The following is a 27,490-nucleotide window of genomic DNA, read 5'->3' as shown; positions in this document are numbered from 1 at the left end:
AATACAGCTAAAACAATGTTTACAAAGCCATGACTTCATTTATACTTTCCATCCCCTATCAAAATAATTTTAACCATTATTAATTGTCATATTGAATGTAATAGTTTGAATGCTTGTAATATATACCCATTAGCCAGTTTAGAAAAAAAGGCAAGGTTCATCTTTTATCTAGGGTCATTGCTTGTTTTTGCCTATGTGGTGAATGTCTTGATTTTGAATTTTATCTTTAGAGGCCTTGCAGCGAATGTGCTGAATGTCTTGGTTTTTGAATTTTATCTCTAGAGGCCTTTAACAAAGTTAACCTAAAAGCGACCCTTAGGCAAACATTCAGAGACAGCGAAACCTAGGGACTTTTGGAAAGGGGTTGGCAAGAGGTCACAGCAGTGGTATGGAAAATTTCCCAAAGACGACCCAGAAAAGGAATCTGTTGGGTAAAAGATCAGAGCCCGAATTTGGGAGTAGTGACGGGTTTGGGTAAGAGGGATCCAAGATGGCAACTCACCCAATAAAAACTGTAACCTACAGTCCCAATTTGGAGGTAACCTCTCTTGCAGAACACTGAAGGAAGAATCGCAAGTCTAGGCCGGATCAGACTGATCACCTGAACCACCCTCTCCGTGAACAACAGCTCCCGTTCACGCTGAAGCTGCAGAGCGCCCAAGTGGAACCGAAGGAAGGGGGCTTGTTCCTATCACTGCTGAGACCAACCCTAAAACCATAACTAAAGAATGAAAGTATCTTTGGGGATCAGGTTTCTAGGAATTCTAGGATTGTAAGTATTCCATGAGAAATAACCTTTACTTGTAATTGTAGTTGTTTTTGTAATACTAATTCTTATAGCATTGTTTGGGAAGGAAGTGCGTTTAGAGTATTGTTTCTAATATATGTAGTTATTGTGTTTTTAATGTTTGTGGTTTTTCTTGAAGCTAAGCAGTGTTATATGCATAGGAAGGAATTTTAAAATAAAATTGTGTTGTATGAATTAAGTGTGCAATCATTGTGAAATTGTGCATCAACCAAATACTCCCCCAGCCAGGTGCATCAAATGACTCAGTAAATTGTGTGGGATCTTTCTCTATTCCATAACCCACTAAAGACATTAATCAGAATTAATAATGTAACGCTGGTTTCTCAGTTGAGAGGTAGCTGGCACATGGGACTGCCCTTGAGCTGTGTTCCCCCACCCAAAGCTATCTGCTTTCTACAGTCAAATACTGGGTACTCTAATTATCAGTTCAAAGGCAGAGGGATAAAATTCAGAGAGATGAGCCATACAAAATGCTACAATTTCACAGTACTCCTGGATCCTTAATTGAAGGCCTCAGATTCCTCAGGACTCAGTACACACACAACCTGATTTTCCAGGAAACTGAAGCATCCCATACACAAAAATGGCACTATTTTCATAGCCAGAATCACTTCTGTTTAGAGGCCTAACAGGGCAGTGCCGGCTGCCAGACTGCTGGCAGGGGTGGCGCAGCTGGTCTGTAGCAGCAGCAGCTGTTATGTTTGCACCCTCCATCTAAGTTCGTACCTGGGGCTGCTACCCTGATTGCCCCCCACTTTAGTTATACTACTGTTTCTGTTTAAGGCCACTTACTTTAGCTGGCTCTAACTTTAAGCAGTTCCTCACAATATCTTACAGCAATGCTTTTATTACTTCAGAATTTAAAAGAGCAGAGCTGCAAAACATGATTGACATACCAGTTTTCAAACCACATTCCATATTCAAACTACATACCAGTTTTATCCCTTACCAATTTTAACAGATGCTTAATCAGCTTCATCAGGATTAATAATATTTATATACTTTCATAAGAGAGAAGAAAACCAGGCAGATTACTTTTTAGTGACTGGAAGAACTCAGATGGCAATTTCTGAACTTTATTAAATGAAGCCTATTCAAATACCAGAGAGTGACAGAGTAAAAGTTATCTTGAATCTCTGGAGTCTGTACTGAAAGGCCACATTTTCAAAACAATACACAGGCATTTTACATGTCATGTTCTTATTTTTCTTCAGTAATTCCTTGTTTTTATTCTATTTACTTCTCATACGAAAAAAATCATTTGCAAGCACTATAAAGCTTGGAATAAACGCACTAGTTTCAAATGCATATTAAATTTGTTCATTTTTTAATTAACTAATATCTATTGCAAAATGATGTACCTATCTACAAAGAATATTCATATATATTTTAGCTGAGGATTGACAGACTTTATGTGCACATTCTTTGTATGGATGTTACTAACAAAATGTTCCTCTTCCAAGTGGTTAGAAAACCTATTAGAAAAAAATCCTAATATTTAAGGGCAAAAACCGAATGCTAGCTTACAGTGATATGAAAGAAACTATGACCAGGTCATTCAGGACTGCCCACCTTAGGACTTTTTGTACCTTTTCCTACACCATCTGCTACCAGCACAGCCCATACAGAATACCAGACAAGGCAAATCATAAGCCCTTTACTGATTTTCCACAGTCACTGGCTGCTATTACTTTGTCAGGTGAGTAAACTTAAGTGTACTAAAACAACTTGGATAAGAGATAATTCAGGGAGAGACTGAAACAAAAGAGCTAGATTATCCAGCCTCACTTCCATATAAAAGAATACTGAAAACTACAGAATTTACTTGAATATAAAACAAGGATTTCCCCCCAGTCATCATGGGATTGGGTCGGGGGAGCCCCATACCTTATATCTGCATACAAAGTGGAGGGAGGGAGGAAGCAGCAGCTGCTGCCTGAGTCTGGGTCAGTCAGACCCACGGCAGCCTCTTTACCCCCCCACCACCTGCCTTCCCCTCTGCAGCTTCTGCCTTCCTGCCTACTTACCGTCCAGGCACAGCTCCACTCTGGCTGCAGCTTGGGTCTTTCCCCGGCATGGAGCACATGGGAATTCTTTCCCTTGCCCAGGTGATCAGCAGCATGACACTGCTGCATGGCCAGGCAAGCTCTCCACGTGCTGTGCTCCAAGCTATTTGATAGTAAATGGAGGGTGGGGGGGAGCAGGGGAAGGCTGTAGGGTGCTGGGGGTGCAAGTGGTGGGGGTGGGTGGACAGAAAGGCTACAGGAGGAAGAAGTGGGCAGGGCAGAGGGCAAGGGGGCCACCCGACCCCCTCCCCAGCTGCTGTTTTTCCTGCTGTAGCAGTGCAGGGTGGGTAAGATTCAAGACAGCCCTCCAGTATTTAGATTCTATAACTGAAAAATGATAACAAATTGATAGATTTTCCATAGAGAGAGTATAATTATTGGGAGGGCAGATCAACATATATTCAGGGCCATTTTATATTCATGTAAATACAGTACCTTGCAAGCTCCACCTCCCATACATTTCTACACTATAAAACTAGATTTTAGCGAGCACTCAAACTTTTCTGAAACAATACACAAATATAAATTGGTAACAAATAAGAAAAAGAAAAAAAAGCATTATTTAACTGTCAAAACAAGTCTTTTCAAATGCTGTTCTCATAATATGCTTGTACTCTTCAGAATTATTGCCAAGTGAATAACTAAGAAAGATTAAAACTTGCTTATTAGATTACTTTTCAACAAGACAGCTGTTACCAACTGGAGGATTTTAAAAGCAGATCTCAGTCAAGGATTATATTTTCTAGAGGCATCTCTGTAATTTTCATTTATTTTTTAGGGAATTTCCTGAACTATGGAATGACCTTTGCTGAACAAGTCTTTAGAAAAAGAAACTTTATTTTTTCCTGCAAGACAAAATCAGTTGAAGGTTTTAGACCTTTATTTTGTTAATTATATATTACAGAAAGGAAGTTGTGTCACATGACATTCTCTGCCTTGCTCAGAGCAACTTTCCTTTAATTATGTTAGAAGTTATTACAACAGTAGTAAAGAAATATTTTCTAATTATTAGTTACAATAACACTCACCAGCCATTGCTGAGGTATCTCTGGCAGAGGCATCTGAGGAGGGGCAGGTAAGCTATTGGAGACTTCTTGTTTTTGTACATGTTCTTTTATTTCAAAACCTAAAGAGGAGAAATACGTTTCACTTAAAAACAGTAATCACTAAAATGCTAAAATGGGACGCTGTTCTACCATATCTATCTAATGGGCATTCAATCCATCCATAATTAAGTTCAAAGTACTTCTGAACATCATTTATAAGTAAAACGGAACATTTTAACCTATATTACGCCGATATAAAATGGAATATTTTTGGCATCCAAACTTAACCAGTGCAAATCAGAGATTTTTCTACCTTAAAAATGGCAGAGCAGTGACTAATTAGTGCAATCTTAAATGTCCAGACTACAACCTTTCTTCTCAAACTTATTGCCAGATCTTAATTCACTTTCAAAGCGCTGTTAAATGTGTTGCCAACACAATAGTTATACACTGATGGTTCACACTTCTAATTAAACAGAATAAATATATACACACAAGAAACTTCCTATAAAAAACAAAGCTAATCTGGTTCGGCCAGATACAAAACTGCTTGGCAAGAAGAACTGTGCTCAGATCAGGCACCTGGAAACTACACCTGGACTGCCACTGCTTGCGCTCCCTTCCCCCAGCTGCAGTGGGGGCACCACTTCCAGCTGGTGGTCCAGGGCTCCATAGCTAGGAGCTGTGTTGCAGGGGCAGAGATTAGAGAAGCAGCAATAGCATGAATGCTGCTTTCAGCTGCCCCAGCTCAGCTACCCACTGGCTGGAGGCTGTGCCCATGATCCAGCTGGAGAGCATGGGACTAGAAGCAATTCCTTTATGAGGATTATAGATTTGAAAAGCCCTCACGGGAACACATTTTCTTTAGTGTAACTACCCCTGAAAAAAAGGAAAGTATTAACCTCTGACTGTTGGTCATAAAGAGGTAACAACTGGCTGGTTCTGGGATTCTAAGGTGGGAATCCCAGTCAAAACTCGAGCACGTCATAGAAACACGGTATAGTTCATCAAAAAAAAATCAGATGGGGAGATTAGGGTGCATTGTGTTGGCATACATTCAATCAATGCAGTTGCAGCCTGCTTAGTGTTTACCCCTTGGGCTGAATTTTGTTCCTAGCATTTTGTTTACTTTTTAAATATATATTTACACAGCCAAATGGACATCATTTGGACAAAGCCATAGGATTCTCAAAAGTGTAATCAATGATGAAATGTTTCCTGTCATAACAACTTAGTCCCACTGGGTGTGAAGTAATGGAAAGGAAAAACAAAGCCAATAAAGTAAACTGACGAGGTGCCAGAGATTCCTCTTTCTTCTTAAAAATCTAGTTTAGAGATTTTTCTTGGGAAATATTCCAAAATAATGTATTTTGAAAAATGTTACAGCTGAGCTGTGACTCTTTATGGGGAACAACTGTATGTTAAATTTTTTTATCCATATCTGTTTGTTCTGTTTTAATGGTAACAAGAAAGGGATTTCTTACTAAGAAAAAGAATCAAAATTAGTCATACTGAATATATAAACCTAGATTTCCTCAAGTTTTTCATACTTTTCTGTTTGATAGTAGCCAAACTGTATGCCCTAATAACCCATCATTTATTCCAGGGGTCTCAAAGATATGGCCCACGGTACTGCCTGCAGGCCTTGGGTCGCTGCCTGCCACATATAGCTTGTGGGGCATGGAGCCGGACCAAGGCACATATTGCATGCGGGGCCAGTTCAGGACATGTGATGCATGTGATGCCCAAGTCAGATTGGCCCTGCGTGCTGGATCTGGGACCGGTCCAGATTGGCCCCTCAGACCAGTCCCCTGTGCTGTGTGCAGTGTGCCAGGCTGAGACTGGCAGAGATGGATTAATGTACAGGCCCACAGGGCTCGGGCCAGGAGGCTCCTGCGTGCTTGGGTTTCCGTGGCGAACAGTGGGTTTTCCCTTGCAGGCAGGCAGCATTTTAGCCTGCAAGGGGTCCTGTTTGGGGCTGCCCAGATCGAGATGCAGGGGGCGCTGTGTGCATGTGTATGGCCATACATACACACATGGCCAGGAAGACAGCCAGGCAGTATGAAGAGCAGCTAAGTCTATGCAGGGGAAGGAGGGTTGGGGGGGAGAGGGGCAGATCAAGGCCCCCATGGTGAGGGGGGGAGTGGGAAGCACAGGGGCTGGGGTGCTGCTCTGCCAGAGTGCTGCATGGAATCTGGGGCTGGGGCTGGGAGTGGGACAGAGGCACAGGTGGCTCATCCAGAGGGTGCATCCCCATCACTGTGTGCACCCCCCAAGGGTGGCATGAGGGGTATGTGCTCCCCCAGATTTGTGCATGAGGCAGATGCAGGCTGCTCACTGCAGACTTGGGGCTCTCTGCTTTGCTGCCTTTGCCCTGGGAGCCCTGTGCCAGCCATGCACCCCTGCCCACTTGGCAGCAGTGGCAAGTGTGCCTCCTGCTGCTGCGCAGTCAGGAGGCACGTGGCCAGTGTGGGACCCCAAGGGGAAAAGCAGCAGAGCAGAGAGCCCTAAACCCACAGCCAGCAGCCCACATACACCTTCACCCTGCTCAGCTCCACTCCAGCTGTGGCGGAGGGAGGTGGGGATGGGGAGCAGGAAGGATAGGCGGGCACGTGCCACCCCACCGCCAGCACAGCCAGGTCCATTCAGCCTCCCTTGGGGGGCACGGAGGCCTGCCCCACCCTAAGCAGCAGCAGCACCAGGAGGGTGAAAGTGAAGTCTCGGTTTCATAAAGTGAAACAAACAGTGTTGACTGAATTTTTGTTTGGAACCTCCAGTTTGTTCAAACCAAGAAGCAGGGAAATCGAAAGGGGAATTTCAAGATATATATATATATATATATATAGTTTACCACATTCATAGATTCATAGATTGTTAGGGGCTGGAAGGGACCTTGTGGATCATCGGACCCAGTCCCCCTCCAGTAGGCAAGAAAAGACAACTGAGGTCAAGTGACGCCAGTGAGGTGACTGCCCCGTCTCCTCTTGAAGACTTCCAGGGTAGGTGACTGGCACCACCTCTGGAGGGAGTTTATTCCACACTCTGGACACCCTGTGAAGGATTTTTTCCTGGTATTAAGCCTGAACTGGCCTTCCAGGAGTTTGTATCCATTGCTCCTGGCCTTTCTAAGGGGTGCCCTAGTGAACAGCTGTTTACTGAGTTCTTGGCGGGGGGTGTTTATTTATTATATATAAATATTTAGCTAAAATTAGCTCAAAGAAAGTTACAGTTTATGTGTTTCAGGGAAGTGCTACTATCACCCCTCAAAAAATCTTCATAAATGTCTACACCTTTAAAAAAAAATACATTTTTTTCTGTTTATTTCCAGAACTTCTAGAATATCCAGCCAGTTCCCATTTTCCACATAATTACTGACCAACTATCCTTAAATTTACCTATGGTTTGCTTCAGTTATGGAAATAAACTGTTGATTTTTCAGATGTCTAAGATTTAAAGTGTAATAAAGATTGTGAAGTGTAGTTCTGCCAGGCCATTGATATAATTTAATAAGTGTCTCACACTGTCCTCACAGATCTGCACAGGCTAGGTATAACACTATTTTAATGACCACAAATATAATGATTGCTGTGTTTGGTTATATAGCTTTATTTTACTGCATTGAACATAAGCAAACAAAACAACAGTTTGGTGGGGAATTTAATGTTGAACTTTTAACAGCCAGTCTTCACCTGGGCCATCATTCCAATGATTAATTACCCTAACCAGTAAGAATTTGTGCTTTATTTCTAAATTGACTTGGTCTATTTTCAATTTCCATCCACAGCATCTTTAACAAGCTCCTGGAACCTCTCACTGTAAAACAATTTCAGTCCTTCAGTCATTCCTGAGGCTCTTCTCTGAATTGTTGAAAATTTGTCAACAAATTTCTTGAATTCTGGGCATCTTTCCATTCCTTCTATTGAAGCTGACACACAAAATAAAAGGAGTGCAAGGGTTCTGGGACCAGCAGGAAAACAAGCAGAGAGAGAGCACGAAAGTGAATATGAATCTATACCTATAGCCCCCTGATGAAGGCACTTTTATCAGACAAGCAAGTCCCAGGTTTTAGTCCCGTCTCCCAGGACTGTTTATAATTTATATTTGCATTTATCCTAGATGGTCATTAGTTCATAACCAGAAAGAACCTCGGTAGCAAGGTGGTGCTACTGAAGCTCAGTATCAACAAGTTAATTACCATCTCCAGTTCATACTGGCTGTCAGTGATCATCAATTCAATTGCTATTTTTTCAAACAAGTTCCTCCCACTTAGGAGGAGCTCCCTTTAAATGTAAGAACATCTGCATTATCGTCCTTCAGATCTCTCCCTAAGATTGCCCTTGGCCATAAACTTGACAACAATAAGACTGCCTACCATACTAACCAGTAGCGTCTGACTTTTTCTTTGAGCTGCCCTGTCTACTGACCTGTTAGCTCTTGTCTGAGATAATAAGCTCTTTAGGTCAGGACTGACTCCTTGCTTCATAGATTCATGGATGCTAGGATTGGAAGGGACTTCAGTGGATCATTGAGTCCGACCCCCTGCCCGTGGCAGAAAAAAGTGCTCTGGTCATGTGATCCCAGCCAGGTGCTTATCCAGTCTCTTCTTGAAGACCCCCAAGGTAAGGGACAGCACCATCTCCGTTGGAAGCCCATTCCAGATTCTGGCAATCCTAAACACGAAGAAGTTTTCTGATGTCCAACCTAAATCTACTCTCTATCAGCTTGTGGCCGATGTTCCTGGTTATTCCAAGGGGTGCTCTGGTACACAGAGCATTTCCTATTCCCTGCTGCCCCCCATTTCCCACCCCCCTGGTGAATTTGTATACTGCCACAAGATCCCCCCCGCTTCAGCCTTCTCTTGCAGAGGCTGAAAAGGTCCAGGTCCCTCTGCCTTTCCTCATAGGGCTTTCCCTGCAGGCTTCCAATCATACAAGTGGCCCTCCTCTGGACCCTCTCAGAGTTGTTCACATTCCTCTTGAATTGCGTCCTGACTAGTACTGCATAGAGGGGAAATATTACCTCTCTGGACCTATTTGTGATGCACCTACCAATGCATGACAAGTGCGGTTAGCTCTGCTAATTACTTCATCACATTGTCAATCCATATTCGTCTTGGAGTCTACAACAACTTTGAGATCTCTTTCTGCCACTATGCTGCTGAGAAGGTCATCCCCCAGCCTATAGGTGTGACGGTGATTCCCTCTCCCTAGGTGCAGCACCTTGCACTTGTCCTTGTTGAACTGCATCCCATTGCTCTCTGTCCACTTTTCTAACCTGTTCAGGTCCACCTGGATTTGGTTGCTTCCCATCAGTGTGTTTACCCCATAGTTTTCTGTCATCTGCAAATTTGGACAGAGTGCTTTCCACACCCTCATCCAGGTTGCTGATGAAGATATTGAGCAGCACTGGCCCAAGGACCAAAGCTTGGGGGACTCCACTGTCCACTCTTTTAAGGTAGATACCAATCCGTCCACTATCATTCCCTGAGTACAACCCTTAAGCCAATTTGCCATCCACATGACTGTGTAATTGTCTATGGCACAGCCATTCAATTTGTTTACAAGAACAGGATGGGATACCATGTCGAAGGCTTTCTTAAAGTCCAAGTAGGTGACATCTACCTCGACTCCTGCATCTAAGAATTTAGTGACCTGGTCATAGAAAGAAACAGATCCACCTGCTATGAACCCGTGCTTGTTGCCCTTCAGCATTATATTACCCACTGGACTCCTACAAATGTGATCCTTGATAATTTTTTCCAAGGGTTTTCCCAAGGATAGAGGTAAGACTAACTGGTCTATAGTTACCCGGCTCCTCCTTCCTCCCTTCTTGAAAATAGGGACCATACTGGCCCTTTTCCAGTCCTCTGGGACCTCACCTGAGTACCACGAGTGCTCAAACCACCATGCCAGTTGCTCTGCTATGACACTGGCTAATTCTTTCGGCATCCTTGGATGTAGCTCTTCCAGTCCCACCAACTTAAATACATCCACAAACAACACTAGGTCAGTGCTGACAGTAGGTGGGCTGATGTTCCTCCTGCTTCTATCTGTAATGCATTTGGGAGCTTTGTCTAGATCTGCTGGTTCATGACTGGAAGTCATATGAAGCACAATAGTAGTCAACATGGCACTAACTGTAAGAGTTGTATAGTAGAACAAATAACGTTTTTTTTCAGCATCTAAAGTTAGAAAGTCACTTGTATATATTTGATGTGATGAATAATGCTTCATATTCATTCAATATTATAATCTGTGGCTCTCTCTGAAGTAAAGCTACGCAGCTGATTTCCTAAGCCAGTAGCCAATACTTCATTGTTTGAGACTAATTAACTGCATTCGTTAGTCTGATCAACAGTCAATTGGATTTTCATCCTTTTTCAGGAGCATAACTATGCTGGCTTCCAGGCAAAATTAGGCAATCTTCTTGTTCAAGACAGACTGAACATTTGAAATAAGCAAGGCATCAGAAGATGTATAGACCTTGCTGCTAAAGGTGACCAGCCCTGGACATTTGCCATTTGGGAGGTTCCCTATATTTTGAACTTCCTTTGCTGATATCCCATCTTCGGATTTGACCTCTTCTATATTTTTAACTAGTCTTTAGCATAGTTGAAGTCTCCAAAAGTGTACTGCAATGGAGTCTCCAAAAATAAATGCATTGTTTTTGTACAATTTTAATATATTTATCTCTTTATGATCTGTTTATGTCCTTCTATTCCAGCTGCAAGAATAATGACTAGGGCATGAATGAAAGGACACAAATTAAGAATGATGTAACCACTGCATTTTAGCTATAATGTGCAATAACTGACGGAGTAAGGAATGTAACATGTACTACTGTTCAACAAGAGTAGATTTCTTGACTTACAAAAGAGCCTAATAATTTGACACACTGATTGTTGCATATGGGCTTTCTGAAAATATCAGGGTCAAAGTTAAGTTGGTGAAGTTATTTTAAATGGGGTGCTGACACGAAAGATTTATTTAAGTGGCAACATTTAAAAAAAAATCCAACAACACCATTACTCAAAATTCCTTTCTGGTTCCCTTTTGTTTTCCTCCCCAACATTTCCTGTGGGGGAGAGGGAGATGGGGCAACATTAGCCTTGCAGAGAGTACCATGAAAAATATCACTGAGATTGGCTTGTTTCTAGGTAAAGCAAGGTGGAGGAGATCTGGAAAGCCAAAAAATGTATAATGGCAGCAGGCTGCTGTCAGTGCTCCATAATGTAATACTACTTTTCAACATTACCACTAATTGCAGGCACAGCCACAAATGAAATAAAGTAACTGCTAAATTCACAGATCACAAAACACGCTAGTTGGCACCATGTAAAGTAAAATGAATTTGTGGTTAGATTATGTTTATATTCATAGGGTGGAACATATGTTCAGTAGGCTAGGTCCTGCCCATTATCCCATTTTATTGTTTAACATAAGGAAAACACTTAGCAAAGTTACATTTAGTTTTTCCTTGTTTGTCTATGTTTGCTTCAATTTGGCTTCTGGGGGGAAAGGAAAAAAAAACCTTGTCTCGTTGAGCACAAGCTAATTCTTCCCATTCTGCAAGCAACAAGTCTCCAGCACTGACCTTTTGATGACTGTATCCTCAGGAGAATGTTAGTTATTACTGCCTTTTTCTCTCTGACAGTGGATGTTAGATATTCATGGTCCAAAAGTTCAAGAAACAGACGCAGCTCAACTATTAACTCTTCCATGGCTGAAAAACAAGAAAAATTAAACTTTGTAAACATGAAGGGCAGACTTACTCCTCTTGCATTTAAACTGCTGTCTGGTTTTTTGCATGTTTAATCCTGTCTATATTAAATTTACCTGGAAACATACTGCATCCATCAATCAGACAAATTAGTGAGTACTCATACATTTGTAGCCATCAGCACAGAATGATTATGTATGTATATAAGAGAACATCCACTCTCATTTCTCTCTCACACTTTCTGTCCTCTGTTCCCTTGTACCGTTCATGCATTTTTCATTAAACGGGCATTGGATGCAATGCATAAACAATGCTAGGAGCAGGGGGGTCCCCAAACTCAGGATTATTCTCCACAAGGAGAACCTACCTCATAAATAATAGTCATACTTTCTCTTGCTTGCTCTCTTTCTGGCACATTCATGTTTCATTTTTGGTTGTCCAGTGGGCCAGCTTCAAAGAGCATGCAATCAATCCTACCTAGCAATCACCTAGTGATTACAGGGCACTTTTGTGAAAAAGTGGAGATGTGGGTTGAAACCCTGTTAGGATAAGTGGGATATAAAACACAGATCTCCCATTTTCTAGTTAAGTGCCCTAATCACAAAAATACTGGGCAAAAGGTGGGCAGGTCCCCTTCCCGTTCCAGGCACGCAAGCTGGTTTGTCTAGATGTCTACCTCTGAGCAAGCCATGTCCTGACATAATGGAAATCATCTTCCTGCCAAGTTAGATACAGGAGTTCACCCATTCCCCCATTCCTAACATTTCCTATTGGCTGCCTGCAGGCAAGTTTTGTCCCATATTTATGTTCCTTTGAGGTATATGAGGCTACCCACCGCCAGAAAGAGGAAGCCATGCAAATCCCGAGTGGAACAGATTTCTTCTCCTGACGCAGGACGTGTGTTTTTGGAACACTATTATGCATTTTAAGGTGACTGTGTAACATGCATAACATTTGAAAATGAAAAAAAAAATGAAAACCAATTACTACTAATGGATATTTTGTAAACTAGCTCAATATTTATTTTGCGATTGACAGCACCTTTTACTTTAATTACTTTTGCTTCCATCTCAATGTTATACATGCAAAAATAAAACCCAGAACTTTACACTAGTGATGGCTTTACTTTTAATTTTTTTAAACTAACTGAACTGTACTGTTTGTGTGATAGAAGAAATCTGATTTAGACTGTCACCTTACCTATCCATATGATTTTCATCCTCTTGCCCTTGCATACAACCTGCCTCTGTTGTCAGTATCTTTTGCTGCTCCCTACTGGAGCTGTGCAAAGCTTCAGGTACTGATTCAATTCGGAGGAGATCTGGCCTGATTCAGTGGCTGAATCTCTAAATTTGAATTGAATCAGGAGACCAATAAAGAGGTCTGAATCGATTCGAAAAATACTCGGAGAGCTTCGGAGATTCAGGCAGCCCCGCTTACCACCACAGGGAGCTGAACCCGGACCCGGACTCCATTCTGGTAAGTAGGGAGTAGAGTGGGGCTGGGGAAATGGGGAGGGGCCATGGTGGGGGCTGGTGAGTGGGGGCTTTTTTTTTTTAATTTATTTTTTGAACAGCAGAGGATGGGGGCTCATGACAGAGCTCCCCATGCAGCACGGAGCAGTGGGGGACAGCAGGTATCACCTCCCCTTCTCCACCCCACAATCCCCCAGCAGCAGCTGGGGAGTCTCAAGCTTTTTTTTTTTTTATTTTTTAAGAGCCAGGAGTTAGAGCTGGGTGGGGCAGCCATTGACGGGGCTGGGACAGCATGTGTGGGATGGGGCCTGTTTGATTTGGAGATATGGCCATTTGGTGGTGGCCAAATCTTCAAATCAGATCTGGACAAATCAATTCGGGACAGCAACTGTGGGGAGAAGTGGGAACGCTAGAAGGAAGGAATAGGCTACAATTGGACCTAGACAGGTTACAGAGGTGGGCAGATGAGAATAGGATGGGTATCAACACTGACAAATACAAGGTGATGCACATGGGGAGGAAGAACCAGCACCATACCTACAGGTTAGGGAACTCCCTTCTCATCAGTGCAGAGGCAGAAAAGGATCTTGGAGTCATTATTGAGGCCAATATGAAAATGGGCTGACAGTGTGGGCACACGGTCAGGAAAGCCAACTGTACCTTGTCATGCATCCACAGATGCACCTCAGGCAGGTCCAAGGTCTTTGAAAAAATTATCAAGGGCCACATTTGTGAGAGCCCTGCAGGGGAAATGATGTTGAGGCACAACCAGCATGGGTTCGTGCAAGGCCAATCCTGCCTGATTAACTTGGTCACTTTCTATGACCAGGTAACAAAGAGCTTAGATGGGAAGGAGGATGTTGATGTCATCTTCTTGGACTTCCAGAAGGCCTTCGACACAGCGTCCAACCCAATTCTGGTGGGCAAGCTGAGGGACTGCGGCACTGACAAATGCATGGTCACATGGGTGGCAAACCAGAGGGTGGTGGTGGACAGGTCGATGTCGACCTGGGAGGGTGTGGGCAGCACAGTCCCCCGGGGCTCAGTCCTTGGGCCAGTGCTGTTCAATATCTTCATTAGTGACCTGGACAAGGGTGTGGAGAGCACCCTGTTCAAGTTCGCAGATGACACCAAGCTGTGGGGTAAAGTGAATACACCGGCAGGCAGGGACTGCATCCAGGCAGACCTGGATAGGTTAGAGAAGTGGGCGGATCTGAACAGGATGCAGTTCAACAAGGACAAGTGCAGGGTGCTGCACCTGGGGAGAGGGAACCAGCATTATGGTTATAGGTTAGGGGCTGACCCTCTCGGCAGCACAGAGGCAGAGATGGATCTTGGAGTCATGACTGATTCCAGGATGAATACGACTCGCCAGTGTGATGAAGCAATAGGCAGAGCCAACCGCACCGTCCTACATCAACAGGGGCATTACTAACAGGTCCAGGGAGGTCTTGCTCCCCCTCTATGCAGCGCTGGTCAGGCCGCAGCTGGAGTACTGTGTCCAGTTCTGCGCGCTGCACTTCAGGAGGGATGTGGACAACATGGAGAGGGTCCAGAGGAGGGCCATCCGCATGATTGGGGGCAGCAGGGCAGGCCCTATGAGGAGAGGCTACGGGACCTGAACCTGTTCAGCCTCCACAAGAGAAGGCTGAGGGGGGATCTAGTGGCCTGATACAAACTAGTCAGAGGGGACCAGCAGGCATCGGGGGAGTCCCTGTTCCCCCGAGTACTACCAGGAGTGACAAGTAATAACAGTCAAAAGCTAGCGGAGGGTAAATTCAGGCTAGACATCAGGAGGCGCTACTTCACGGTCATGGCGGCTAGGATCTGGAACCAACTTGCAAGAGAAGTGGTGCTGGCTCCTACCCTGGGGGTCTTTAAGAGGAGGCTGGATAAACAACTTGCTGGGTTCACTTGACCCCAGTACTCTTTCCTGTCATGGCAGGGGGTCAGACTTGATGACCTGCTCAGGTCCCTTCCTACCCGACTAACTAAGAAACTAGGAACTGCTGCCCCTGAATTGGCCGAATCCAAACCTGAAGAAAATGCTAGCTGCTTCGTACAGGCCTTCTCCCTACTAGCTCTCATAATTTCTCACAGAAACTATTCAAATGCCTTCTTAAAACTAGTTCAATTTTTTTGTCCCTAGCATTCCTATTCATAATCTGATAACTAGGAAACTACTTTTGTTTGACATCCAGAATTTATTCATGACCAGTTCATGCCTACTTCTTCCTCTTCCAAAATTTTCTTGTAGCTCAAATAGTTCTTTTCCCTCTACGGTGTTTACTCCTCTGTTGTATATATAAGACAGCGATCATGTCCACTATCAGCCTTCATTTTGCTAAACTGATTAGGCCATGTCTTTTAGTCTGCTTTATTCATAGATTCATAGACTGTAAGGTTGGAAGGGACATAAGAAAATCACTGGGTCTAGCCCCCCTGCACCATGCAAGAAAGACAACTGGGGTCAGGTGACCCCAGCAAGGTGACTATCTAGTCTCCTCTTGAAAATTTCCAGGGTAGGTGATTGTACCACCTCTGGAAGGAACTTATTCCACAGTCTGGACACCCCAGACTGGAAGAAGTTTTTCCTAATGTTGAGCCTGAAATGGTCTTCTGGGACTTTGAGGCCATTTCTCCTGGTTCCCCCAAGGGTGCCCTAGTGAACACAGCAAGCTCTCCATTATCCTGGTGCATCTTCTCTGGTCATATTCCAGTTTAAATTAATCTTTTTTGAATACAGGTGACTTGAATGCCCATGCTATTCCAAATGAGCTCTCTCCAGAGCCTTGCACAATGAAATGATTGCATGCCTATCTCTGCTGGAAAATACCTGGGAACTGCCTTTGCTTTTTTTCCCCACAGCCATATCACTCTGGTGATCAACTAATTCATCCAGGTCTGTCACGTCCTCAGTCTCCCAAAAGATGAGCTCGTATCTAATTGCCGAAATATATGTTATTTTTTTTAAGGGTATGATCTTGTACTCTATACTATTAACTTTCATACCAGTACTATTGTTAGCCATCAAGTTCATGCAGATCATCCTGTATGTACTTCAGTCTTCCTCTTCCGTTGACAACACCCTCCAACTTTGAGTTAGTAGAAAGCATTTTACACATTTACACTTTTTCTGCTAAGACTCTTAATGAAAATATTAATCAAGATCTGCCCAAACACTGATCCTGAGGCATTCAACCAAAAACCTGTCTCCAGCCCGATACTTTCTCATCGAATAAAACCCAATGTTACTTTCCCATTAGTCAGTACCTTACCCATTTTACAATTTCCATGTAAACCCAGTTTAAATAAGAATTAGTTATTCTCATACTTGCTATCTCTAGAAAATTAGCATCTCAAAGATACAGTGTTAGTTTGGTGCGATGGCATCATAAACTCACGTTGTATTTTATCCTATTCTCCATTTACTTCTCTGGCTTTGATTACTCTCTGCTTCAAATTTAGTTCTAAGGTCTTGCATACTACTAAAGTGAAGTTAATGAGTCTGCAAATTATTTATTAATTTTTACGCTGCCATTCCCAATGGCTCAGGCTGGCTTGCAGAAGGGAGCAAAACAACTTATAAAACAAATGGACAAGAGAACAAAATAACTAGTAAAAGCCAACAGAGCAGAGGTTGGCAACACTTGGCAGCAAGAGGCTGCTTTAATAGAGTTTAGCATCAAGCAAGGGCTGCTTCCAACTGGGCCTGCACCACTGATGGAGCTGGAGCCACAGCTCCCCCTTGCAGCACTGCCACTTCTCCCCACCAAAGGAATAACCACTAGGAACAAATTCCCACGTGTCCCAACTTGGCACACTGATGGCAATTTGCAGGAGTCTACTCTTGATTGACCTTACGGATCATTAAGGGCCATAAGGGAGAAGGCAGTCCCTTAGGTATGTAGGGCCCAAGTTAATCTTGCCCCCTTCATAAATAAAGATCTGTTCGCCATTATTTAGTCATATGGTACTGATTCAATCATCTTATTGCAAGTTCATGCTGCTGAACCTGGGATTTCATGTGCCAGTTACTTCAGACATCAGACATAGAGACTCTAATCCACTGAATTAACTGAACGTATTTGGTCACAGGTGTCACACTCATCTGGCTCCATGAGCTGGATGACGGTCACTGGGCTTGTCTGTGGGCTGGATTGAGACTGACCCCCTGTATGGCATACAGCACTGGGTCCAGTCTGCATGCAGAGTGAGCCCCAAGGCTGGCACATGCTGCATGCAGTGCCCTGCTGGATCTCCTTGTCCTTGGCATGGCCAGGCCAGACTAGACCCAGAGCCAGCATACAGAGCTGGTTTGGCACAAACACTGCATGCAGCGCATCACAGACTGAGCCTCCCCTACTGTGTGCAGCATGCACAGTGCCAGGTTCAGCCCATGTGCCACAAGCAGTGTGTAGGGCCAGGACCGGCAAATGCCTTATGCAGCGTGTAGGATCAGTCCAGAGATCCATGGGCTGGATTACACAGCTCTATAGGCCGTATATTTGAAACTCCTGTATTAGGCTCCTAGTTTTGTTTCCATCTTGGACGTAGTAACTTCCATATCCTTATTCTCAAGAGCAAACCTGCCCTGGGCCCCATGTTCAACAGCATTATTCCTACTGAAAATGTAGACGAAGCATTCCTTTAGTTTTTGGGACATATCTGTATTCTCTTTATGACATCCTTACTGTAAAACAGCCCTAGGTCTTCTTTCTTTGCTTTTTTAGAATTTATATAGCTGAAGAACCTTTGCTACTTTTTAAATATTTTTTGAAAGTCTAACTCAGCTTGACTTTTGGCAAGTCTCATTTGATCTGTGTACTTTGTGACATCAAAACATATCTTTCTATGTTAGTCCTTTTCTCCCATTTCTTGTAGGCTCCTTACTTAAGCCCATCATACTTTTTGAGGTGGCTGTTCATCAAGTTAGGTCTGGAACTCTTTTCTTTTCCCTTCTGAAAGGGAAAGTCTATGCATCAATTCTATGTGACAGATGAGAGCAGATCAGTCCCTTGAAATAATATTGTGCTGGTTCTCCCTAAGAGGAGGCACTGCTGATCTGCAGACTGCTACAGAAAGCTGTGGGCCCACTCTTGAATCCACTGAATAGAAGATGTACTACTGAATGCAAGAATATACCACCATTCAAGAATCCACTGAATTCAAGACTTCAGTGCAAGAAGCATTGGGATGTTAAGGCACTCAGGACACATGACTAACAGGTTACTGAGGAAGAAAATGTCATTTCTCTATAGCACAGCATAATCATTTAAATTAGGATGCTTAAACATTAAGAAATCTATCCACAATTCTGGTTCCTAAATCAAGGGGTCAAAGAAAGAGCTTTTCTTAGTTTTACAGCCTTCTCTGCACTACCTACTAGCAGTGGTCATACAACAGAAACTTTCTAAAATATCACTAAATTAGACAAACAGTCTGGATATGTTTAGCAGAAGGGGCAGCTCCTCCTGTTTGTTCCCCAGGCTCCTGGCATTTGTGTATAGGCAAGTAAACCTGCTGTCAGACCTTAGACTTCTCTGCACTCCTAGAAGATCCCCATCCCTGGGTGGGGGTAGGATTGAGTTCCCTTGTGCAGCCTGACCTGCCTATTTTGTGGTTGACACTTGGTGGACTTGTACTGGTGGTTATCCGCCCATCCCCCAGCGAACTTAGTTTAAAGCCCAGTCAAGCAGGTCAGCCATTGTGGCCAAGAAGAGCTTCTTCCCCATTCAAGTGAGGTAGATGACATCCCTTCCCAACAAATCGCTGCCTCCGTCTCTGAAGTGCGACTGTGGTCATAGAACTCAAAGCCTTCACTTGTCCTTGTTAAACTTCATGAGATTCCTTTTGGCCCAATCCTCCAATTTGTCTAGGTCACACTGAATCCTACCCCTACCCTCCAGGGTATCTGCTGCTCCCCCCAGCTTGGTGTCATCTGCATATTTGCTGAGGGTGCACTCTATGCCATCTTCCAGGTAATTGATGAAGACATTAAACAAAGCCGGTCCCAGGACACTCCACTTGATACCAGCTGCCAACTAGACATCAAGCCATTGATTGCTACTCTCTGAGCCCGATACTCCAGCCAGTTTTCTATTAACCTTACAGTCCATTCATCCAGCCAGTACTTACTTAGCTTGCCTGCAAGAATGGTGTGGGAGACAGTATTAAAAGCCTTGCTAAAATCAAGGTACACCATATCCACTAGTCTCCCCACATCCACAGAACCAGTCATCTCATCACAGAAGGCAATCAGGTTGGCCAGGCACGACCTGCCTCTGGTGAATCCATGCCAACTGTTCTTAATCACCTTTTTCTCCTCCCAATGCTTAGAAACGGCTCCCTTGAGGATCTGCTACATGATTTTTCTAGGGACTAAGGTGAGGCTGACTGGTCTGCAATTCCCTGGATCCTCCTTTTTCTGTTCCTTAAACATGGGTACTATGTTTCCACATTTCCAATGATCTGGGATCTCTCCTGATCTCCATGAGTTTTCAAAGATGATGGCTAATGGCTCTGCAGTCACATCAGCCAACTCCCTTAGCACCCTCAGGTGCATCCCATCCACCCCCATGGACTTGCCCACATCCAGCTTTTCTAAGCAGTCCCTAACCTGGTCTTTCACCACTGAGGGCTGATCACATCCTCCCCAAACTGCCTGGTGCAGTAGTTTGAGCCCTGACTTACCTGTGAAGGCTGAAGTGAAAAAGGCATTGAGCACTTCAGCATTTTCTGCATCCTCTGTCACAAGGTTGCCTCCCCCATTCAGTCAGGGACCCACACTTTCCCTGATCCTCCTCTTGCTGCCAACATACTTGTATAAACCCTTCTTGTTACCCTTCACATCCCTTGGTAGCATGCAACACCAACTGCACTTTGGCCTTCCTGACTTCATCCCTGCATGCCTGAGTAATGCTCTTATATTATTCCTTAGTTATCTGCCCACATTTCCACTTCTTTTATGTTTCCTTTTTGTGGTTTAGTTTACTAAAGAGTTCCCTGCTAAGCCAAGCTGCTCTTATGCCACACATGCTAGTCTTCCTGCACATTGGGATGGTTTGTTCCTACACTCTCACTAAGGCTTCTTTAAAGTAAAGCCAGCTCTCCTGGACTCCTCTCCCCCTCACACTGGCTTTGCAGGGGATCTTGACCATGAGTACTTTAAGCAAGTCAAAGTCTGTTTTTCTGAAATCTAGGGTCCATACTCCGCTGTTATCCATCCTTTCTTTCCTCAGGATCCTGAACTCTATCATCTCATGGTCACTGCTGCCCAAGTTGCCACCCTCTGCCACATCACACACCAATTCTTCCCTGTTTGTGAGCAGCAGGTCAGGAAGAGCATAGCCCATAGTTAGCTGCTTCAGCACTTGCACCAGGAAGTTGTCCCCAAAACTCTCCAAAAACTTCATAGATTGCCTGCGCACTGCTGTATTGCCTTCTCAGCAGATGTCAGGGTGATTGAAGTCTCCCATGAGAACCAGGACCTATGTTTGTGAAACTTCCACTAGCTGTTTGAACAATACCTCATCATCACTTCCTCCTGGTATGGGGGTCTATAGCAGACCCCCACCATGGCATCACCCTTGTTGCTGTCTCCTCTGACCTTAATCCGGAGACTCTCAACTGATCTATCTCCAGTGTCATACTGGAGCTGTGAGGAATCATATGGCTCTTTTACATGAAGTGTCCTCTTCTCCCCTGCCTGTCATTCCTGAACAGTTTATACCCATCCATGACAGTCATGTGAACTCCCACCAAGTAGTTCTGTGACTGTGCAAGGACTTCCAGTTCTTCTTGCTGGTTTTCTAAGTTCTGTGAATTCGTGTACAGGCACCCGAGGCAACTAGTTGACTGCTCTGGTTTTCCAGGAAGAATGAGAGCACCTACCCTGTTGCCCCATCCTGCTTGCTTTTCCTCCAGCTTTCCTACTTTTCTGAGGGCTTTGGTCTCCATCCCCTGGCAAACCTAATATAAAGCCGTCCTCACTAGTTTAGCAAACCTGTCTGTGAAAATGCTCTTCCCTCTCCATCAGGTGGATCCCAACTCTTCCCAGCAATTCTTCTTCTTGAACGAACATCCCATGGTCAAAGAAGCCAAATCCCTGCTGGAGACAGCACCTGCACAGCCAGGTGCTGATCTGCAGGATGCGCCTGTTCCTGCTTGGGCCCTTTTTCTTGACTGGAATGATCAACAAGAACACAGCCTAAGCTCCAGACCCCTAACCCTTGTACCCAGAGCCATGTAGTCACTTTTGATGTGCTCAGGGTCTCCCCTGGCAGTACTTTTGGTGCCTGGATGGTTGAGCAGCATGGGGTAGTAGTCAGAGATTATTAAATTCTTCTCAACATACAATTCATATTATACGAATAGGAATTTATGTATATCTGAACAACTCAGCCTTACTAAGCTAGAACTCTTTATACGGTCTTGCTTACTTACAATAAACTAAGTAGATTTGTTCCAATCTATCCAACTAGAAATTAGCTGATTTGAAAAAACCCACTTCAAATAGATTCAATTAAATACAGCAGATAACATTAGAAAGATTTAAGATGAAGTTATCCCTCCCCCCAGTCAACATGGGGAGAAAAGCCACTCATGTTATGTTTGCATACAAGGAAACATAATTAAATACATGGTAAATACATGCCAAAAGCAGTATGTAACAGAAACCAACTATGAAGTTGATTAAATGTAACCAACACTCAAGTGTGACTATAAAACACATGGCCCATATTGAATAAACATACTGATTTTTTTTAATCGACAAATCCTACTACAAGAATAGGTTAGTGCACTACAGCCAATTTGAAGAAGATATATGGTAGAGTCCACTGCACTCAATCCCTCTCTGACCTAAACAGAAATTTTTGGATGATCCCAGGACTTGTGGCAAGCATGCCCAGTTTCAATCAGAAGTGGGGAGCCAATTAGCACATGAATCCTTTGTGGCTATACTCCAAATACCCCACACATACTAAGCAGTGCTGAGCTATGGGGATACCATAGCTTGAAATGCTGTCAACTCTGCTGGGACCCGGCCCAATGAACTTATGCTAAATCATGAGCCTTTTTGCTTTGTACTAATATCATGCATAGTTTGTAACATATAAGTAGGTGCCAAAGTGCTGCTTAAAAGTGTATTTATGAAGCACCAGCGCTAAAACTTGCAGCCCTATGTGGCAGGACACCTGCAGTGCCTGCCACTTCAAGGTTTCTAGTTGGCAGTGGAGCAGCCAGCAGGTGGGTGCTAGCTTTAAAGCTAGCACATGACCTAGGAGGATCCTGGGATTGGCTGAGGGGACAGAGCAGCCTCCATTTTAATCCAGGCCCTCAGGGACAGAGGGCAAGAGCTATAGGGATGGTTTGGATGCTCCTAGTCCTGGATAAGACTTAAAACTGCACCCTGCCAGGGATGGGTGGTCTGGTGGGGCTGTTTGTGGCAGAAGTGTCCCCCAGAAATGCCAGCCCGGTTACCACCCTGGTGAAAGGTGAGGAGGGGCACTTGAAAATGCCAGCCCCTGCCTCTGGGTGGGTTACCACCAAGGGAAGAGGCCTGAGCCAAGCAAGCCCAGAGGGGGACACCTGAGCCCAGTGTAGTGGGGCCAGGCATGGCGGCAGCCACCTGAGTCCCACCAGGTGAAAACCCCCAGTAGCCCAGTGGGGGGCCAGGAGTGTGAAGAGACCCAGCAGGGGGCAGAAAGCCCAGTGAAAGGCCAAGCAAGAGCAAAGGCCCAGTGAGGGGCTGAGTTGAGAGTGGTAAAGATGAGTGCCCCTAGTGAAAGGCAGAACCACTGACTTGAGGGAAACTGAGGGGATAACATGGAAATACTGAATGTGACGGAAATACTGGAAGTGACATAGAAACAGTGGTGAGGCATGGGACACATGTAAGGGGAGGTCGGGGTGTGTACTTGGGCCCTTGTTATCAAGAGATCAAACAATGGGCAGCCTACCACCTTAGAAATAACATTCATATTATTTTCATCGAGGTTTGGCATGCGAGTGAGGCAGGGGTTTAGCTCAGAACAGGCAGGTGGCTGGCACCAAGACCTGAAAGGCCAGCCTGTTGCACACTATAAAGAAAATAAAGGTAAAATGCAACTGTTCTGGATGAACTAAGTCTGCCCATAGTACCCATAATAACTTGCCTACATGTTGGTTTCAAAGTCACTGTTTTTTAATTTGACCATTGCTTCCATGTGCTAAGGGACAGCAGGGTCTGACAGTGAGGGGTGGGTGGAAAGAAGTTGGGGAGGGACAAGTAAGACACCTGACGCCCACAGATTTATTTTCTGTGCTGTAGCAGTAGAAGGAGGTCAAATTCAAGTCAAATCTTGAAATAGATTCTTCCCCCCAAAATTATGGAAAATGTATACATTTGTTACATATAGAATGTAATGGGGGGGGGTAATCTTGCATTCAAGTAAATACAGCGTGTTCTGTATTGTTACTTTCCAACTCTAAGCTGTCCCAAACAGTGGCACAAAATATCAGTGGATCTACAAGTGGTTGTTCTGTGAAAATGCTCCAAATGTCAAGACCAAAAATAAGAACTTGTTGAATTTTGGTGGAGGCATGGCATCATTATATGGTACAAAAATACTTCAAATATCCTGGAGTAATGCAAATTTTCAGACTGCAATACTAAGATGTTCTTTCTACCTTATAAGCAGAACATGAAGCAGACAGGAAATCTACAAAAAATGAATGAAGTCTCTAATAAGATACACGATACAAAAAGCTGTATATAAAAGCGTTAGATTAAAAAAACTGTTAAATAATTAAAACACTTTAAAAAATTTCTCTTAGTTACCTGACAAGATCTGAATTTGGAAGTCTGTTTTTCTTTTGCAAACATGGATGGCATCACAAACAACAAAACATACAGAATGTAGCTCTGTTTCCCTTTCAGTTGATGCATTTCATCAAGCCTTCAAAAGAAGAACCCTGAACGCCCCCCCCACCAGAAAACGTGAAGTCTATTTCCAGCTGGTAAAAGTAATTTCAGTCTCCTTTTGAAATGCACTGGAACTGAAGACTACGATTATATTATTTTTTTAATGATATTTCTACTTAAATACGCTACTTTTTTACCACTAAAAGAAAAGTCGTTTTAAAAGACAACCTTAAAGTCATTGTTTTAAACAAGCTCTTTTATGCAATGTACACAAACTTAAACTATTTTGTGTTGCCACTTCTTGATGTATTCTCTGATTTAGATAATTTTACCTTCTCCTTCATACAGATTTCATGGTTTGTACACAAAATGAGCTAGGACTGAATAACAGAAAATCCACAGAATGCATATTTTCAGTGAGCAATCATGACCTCTGAAATGGAGACGAAAAAATGAGAGGGTGATGCAACTCCCCAAAGAAAAGCACACTCCTATCATGACAGATTACCCTTGGAAATGCTACATCACCAGAAAATAATAAGAATAATCAGAAGGCTCTTAAAAAGGGGCCTATTTACTTGACAGTTCTGGCCATGCTCATATTGCCAATGGCATTACTTACAAATGACAGGTGGTGAAAGGCAGGGTGGAGCACAGAATATTAATCACACAGTAAGCAAATTTCAGCTAGACCAAAGAGTGAAATCGCCTTCCATGTTAATTGATGGGAAGTCCATTCTTTACCAAATAGGAATTATGGGCCCCTAATGTACCGTTTCAATTGCTACACACAAATCAAAAGCAATGACACATCCTGAAGGACTTCCAGGTTTGGCTTTCACAGTTTTATGCTTTTTCAAATAACAATACACAAAACCAATACACACAAGCCAGCTAAGGAATACACAAAGGTAAAAATAATCCGAGAAAGACAATTACATCATGTTGCAGCTTTTGTTCCAAGCCAACACTAAAACCAACTGGAACTGAAACAATTTAATGATGCAATTACTCAAAATCTGCATTTACAGGCACCAGTCTGTAACCTTTGTTTTTTCATGTAAAGGAATAAAGTTTTCATTGCAAATCGATTAAAACATTCCTAGGAAGAATGCCATATTGCACATACAAGCTCTAGGGTTTCCTTAAACCAGAAGTAAATGAGACAAGCATGAGCTCATTACAGGAATGTTGAGATTGTTTTTGGTCGCTCAGAGAGATTACAGTATTCCTTAAACTCATTTCACCACAATTATGACCCCAAAGTGTTTTCTGGCTTGCTAATACCTTCTTCACATACTTCTAATGAAAAAGAAAAGCAAAACATATCTTTGTCCCAAACAGTATTTTTTTTTTATATTTACTGTATAGTTTGCAAAGATAAAAATACTACTCAAGGTAAATGGCTTACTGTGGACCATGAATTTGAGTAGGTATATAATAGCTCTCACTGTAGAAGAATCTTGACGGTTGAATTCCATAATTATATTATAAGCCCCCTTCCTCAGTTGCTCATACATTGCTAAATTATATTTTTCTGGGGCTAAAATTGTCCATGCTCGGTCTGACAACAGTTATGATTTATAGATTTTAAGGCAAGGAGGATTCATTATCATCAATTCTGACCTCCTATAAAACACAGACCATGCAATTTAATCCAGTTTTTCCTCTGTTAAACCCAGTAACTTGTATTTGATAGAAACCTATCTTACAAGAAGACAAAAAACTCATTTAGCTATTTGAATCCTAGCTGAGTAAGAAATAAATTACTTCTTCTAATAATTTTTTGATAAAATACATGGACATAAAATTCAGCAATGGTTAAATAATTTTAATGGTCTCTAAAGGACAACATCTCTCTAAAGAAGTAAAACTTATTCGAACTTGTGAGTGCTTCATGATAAGAATCTGTACTAGCTTTTTTTTTTTTTTTTTTTTAAATTTCAGGTTAGAAAGCTTCTCTGTAGACCTACTGAATTATTTCAAAGCCATTGCTATTTCAGAGTCTGGGTTATTTAATTTTAAATATTTATATTTAACTTCCTGAAACTAATTTTTTCATCTATAGCTGGATTTATGCTTCTCATCAAGATCAGGCTTCAACACATATACTGAACCTATATACTGAAAATTAATGTTTTTATATACATGTTAGAATTTCATCTGGATAATACTTCTTGCACTAAATGGTAATTAAGAAATACAGAGATCCTTTATTTTCCAGGCAGTAAGGAATAAGAGCTGAAGTTGAGTTTTCAACCTTCATGCTGCATTTACTAATTTTTCAGAACATGTACTTATCTTCCATCTTATCTTTGCCTGTTAGTTTTTGCAAGACTTCTATTAAACAAAATCATATACATGCACCCATAATGCAACTTACTCGTCGTAGAAAGATGTTTACACTGAAGATTTTATCACATTAAAAAAATGTTCTCCAAACCCACACTACTCAGTACTATTTCAATACATTCACAACTCCAAAATGCCAGCCTCCCGTTTCTCTAAGGACATAACAAGATTTAAATTGTTCTTTCCTAATCCCATGACTAAACCTGATAAAAACGAACGAAAAACAAATTCAGAAAAACAAAACCTGGTCTTTCTGATGAACGTAAGCTGACTTACGGCCAGCAGCTACCATTATCTAAAAATGCACCAAACCCTGCCAAAACCTACATGTAAGTCAGCAGTTTGTCCTACAGGCAAGAGTAGGCAGAGACCTGAGGTGGAATGCAGAATAGTGAGTGCAGTTCACATATGTTGCCAGTTATGAAGCCAATTTTTTTAAGTGTCTCCCTTAATAACTAGGGACCTACTCAATTCATGATTTTGGGGAAATTGCAAAAATCGGGCAATGTCTACGAAATCCATGGTGGGGGGAGGGGTTGAAACGTAACAGAAATAAAATGCTGGCTCCCTAGCATTAGCCAGTGGTCTTCATGGCCACTGTGGCCAGACTGCGCAGCACACTGGGGAAGGGGACTGCCGGCATGACAGGGAACAGCCAGGATGGCAGCTGTCCCCACCCCTCACTGCTGACTGGCCATTAGGGCTGCCTGTCATGAGGTCCACCCATCCCCGCCAACCAATGGCAAGAGGCAAGGCAAGGACATGACAGACAGCCATCTCAACCAAGCAACAGTCAGGGCTGGGGCCATTAGTCAGAGGCATGGGGGCCCTGCCATGATGAGCCCATGGAAATGGCAGTCAGCCCCGTGATATGCTGGCAAAAAATCAGCTGCCTGTCTCCTGGATTTGGGTAGATCCCTAATCATAACCAGTAAGCTGTCACAACTTTGGATCTGTTCATTTAAGTATTTTGAAAATACTTCAAATAATGGACACCGAGGAAGAGGAAGAGGAAGCTTTCTCTGTTTAAGCACTAGCTCAGAATATTCCTTGAGTGCCCTTCTAGACTTCACTCTCCTCTTTGAGGCAAAAAACTTCTCTGCGACTTGGAGCTGGAG

The 27,490-nt window shown here is 43.1% G+C and overlaps 1 protein-coding gene across 4 annotated transcripts in view; it reads right to left on the bottom strand.

Annotated features, from left to right (window-relative positions):
* The window catches only part of AFAP1 (actin filament associated protein 1), a 205,291-nt gene that overhangs the window by 106,248 nt on the left and 71,553 nt on the right, over nucleotides 1-27,490 (bottom strand). For all 4 annotated transcript variants that reach the window (XM_090035527.1, XM_090035529.1, XM_090035528.1 and 1 more), the window contains 2 exons: nucleotides 11,514-11,642; nucleotides 3,903-4,000 (listed from right to left, as the gene is read on the bottom strand). In XM_090035527.1, coding sequence (XP_089891653.1) covers nucleotides 3,903-4,000; nucleotides 11,514-11,640 — 225 coding nt within the window. In that variant the 5' untranslated portion in view covers nucleotides 11,641-11,642. Of the gene's footprint in view, nucleotides 1-3,902; nucleotides 4,001-11,513; nucleotides 11,643-27,490 lie in introns of those variants that run through there.

This window comes from Crocodylus siamensis, chromosome 2 (assembly GCF_052110815.1).
Source record: "Crocodylus siamensis isolate JL-2025a chromosome 2, ASM5211081v1, whole genome shotgun sequence".
Lineage (NCBI taxonomy): Eukaryota > Metazoa > Chordata > Crocodylia > Crocodylidae > Crocodylus > Crocodylus siamensis.
This window is presented reverse-complemented; position numbering and strand designations above follow the sequence as displayed.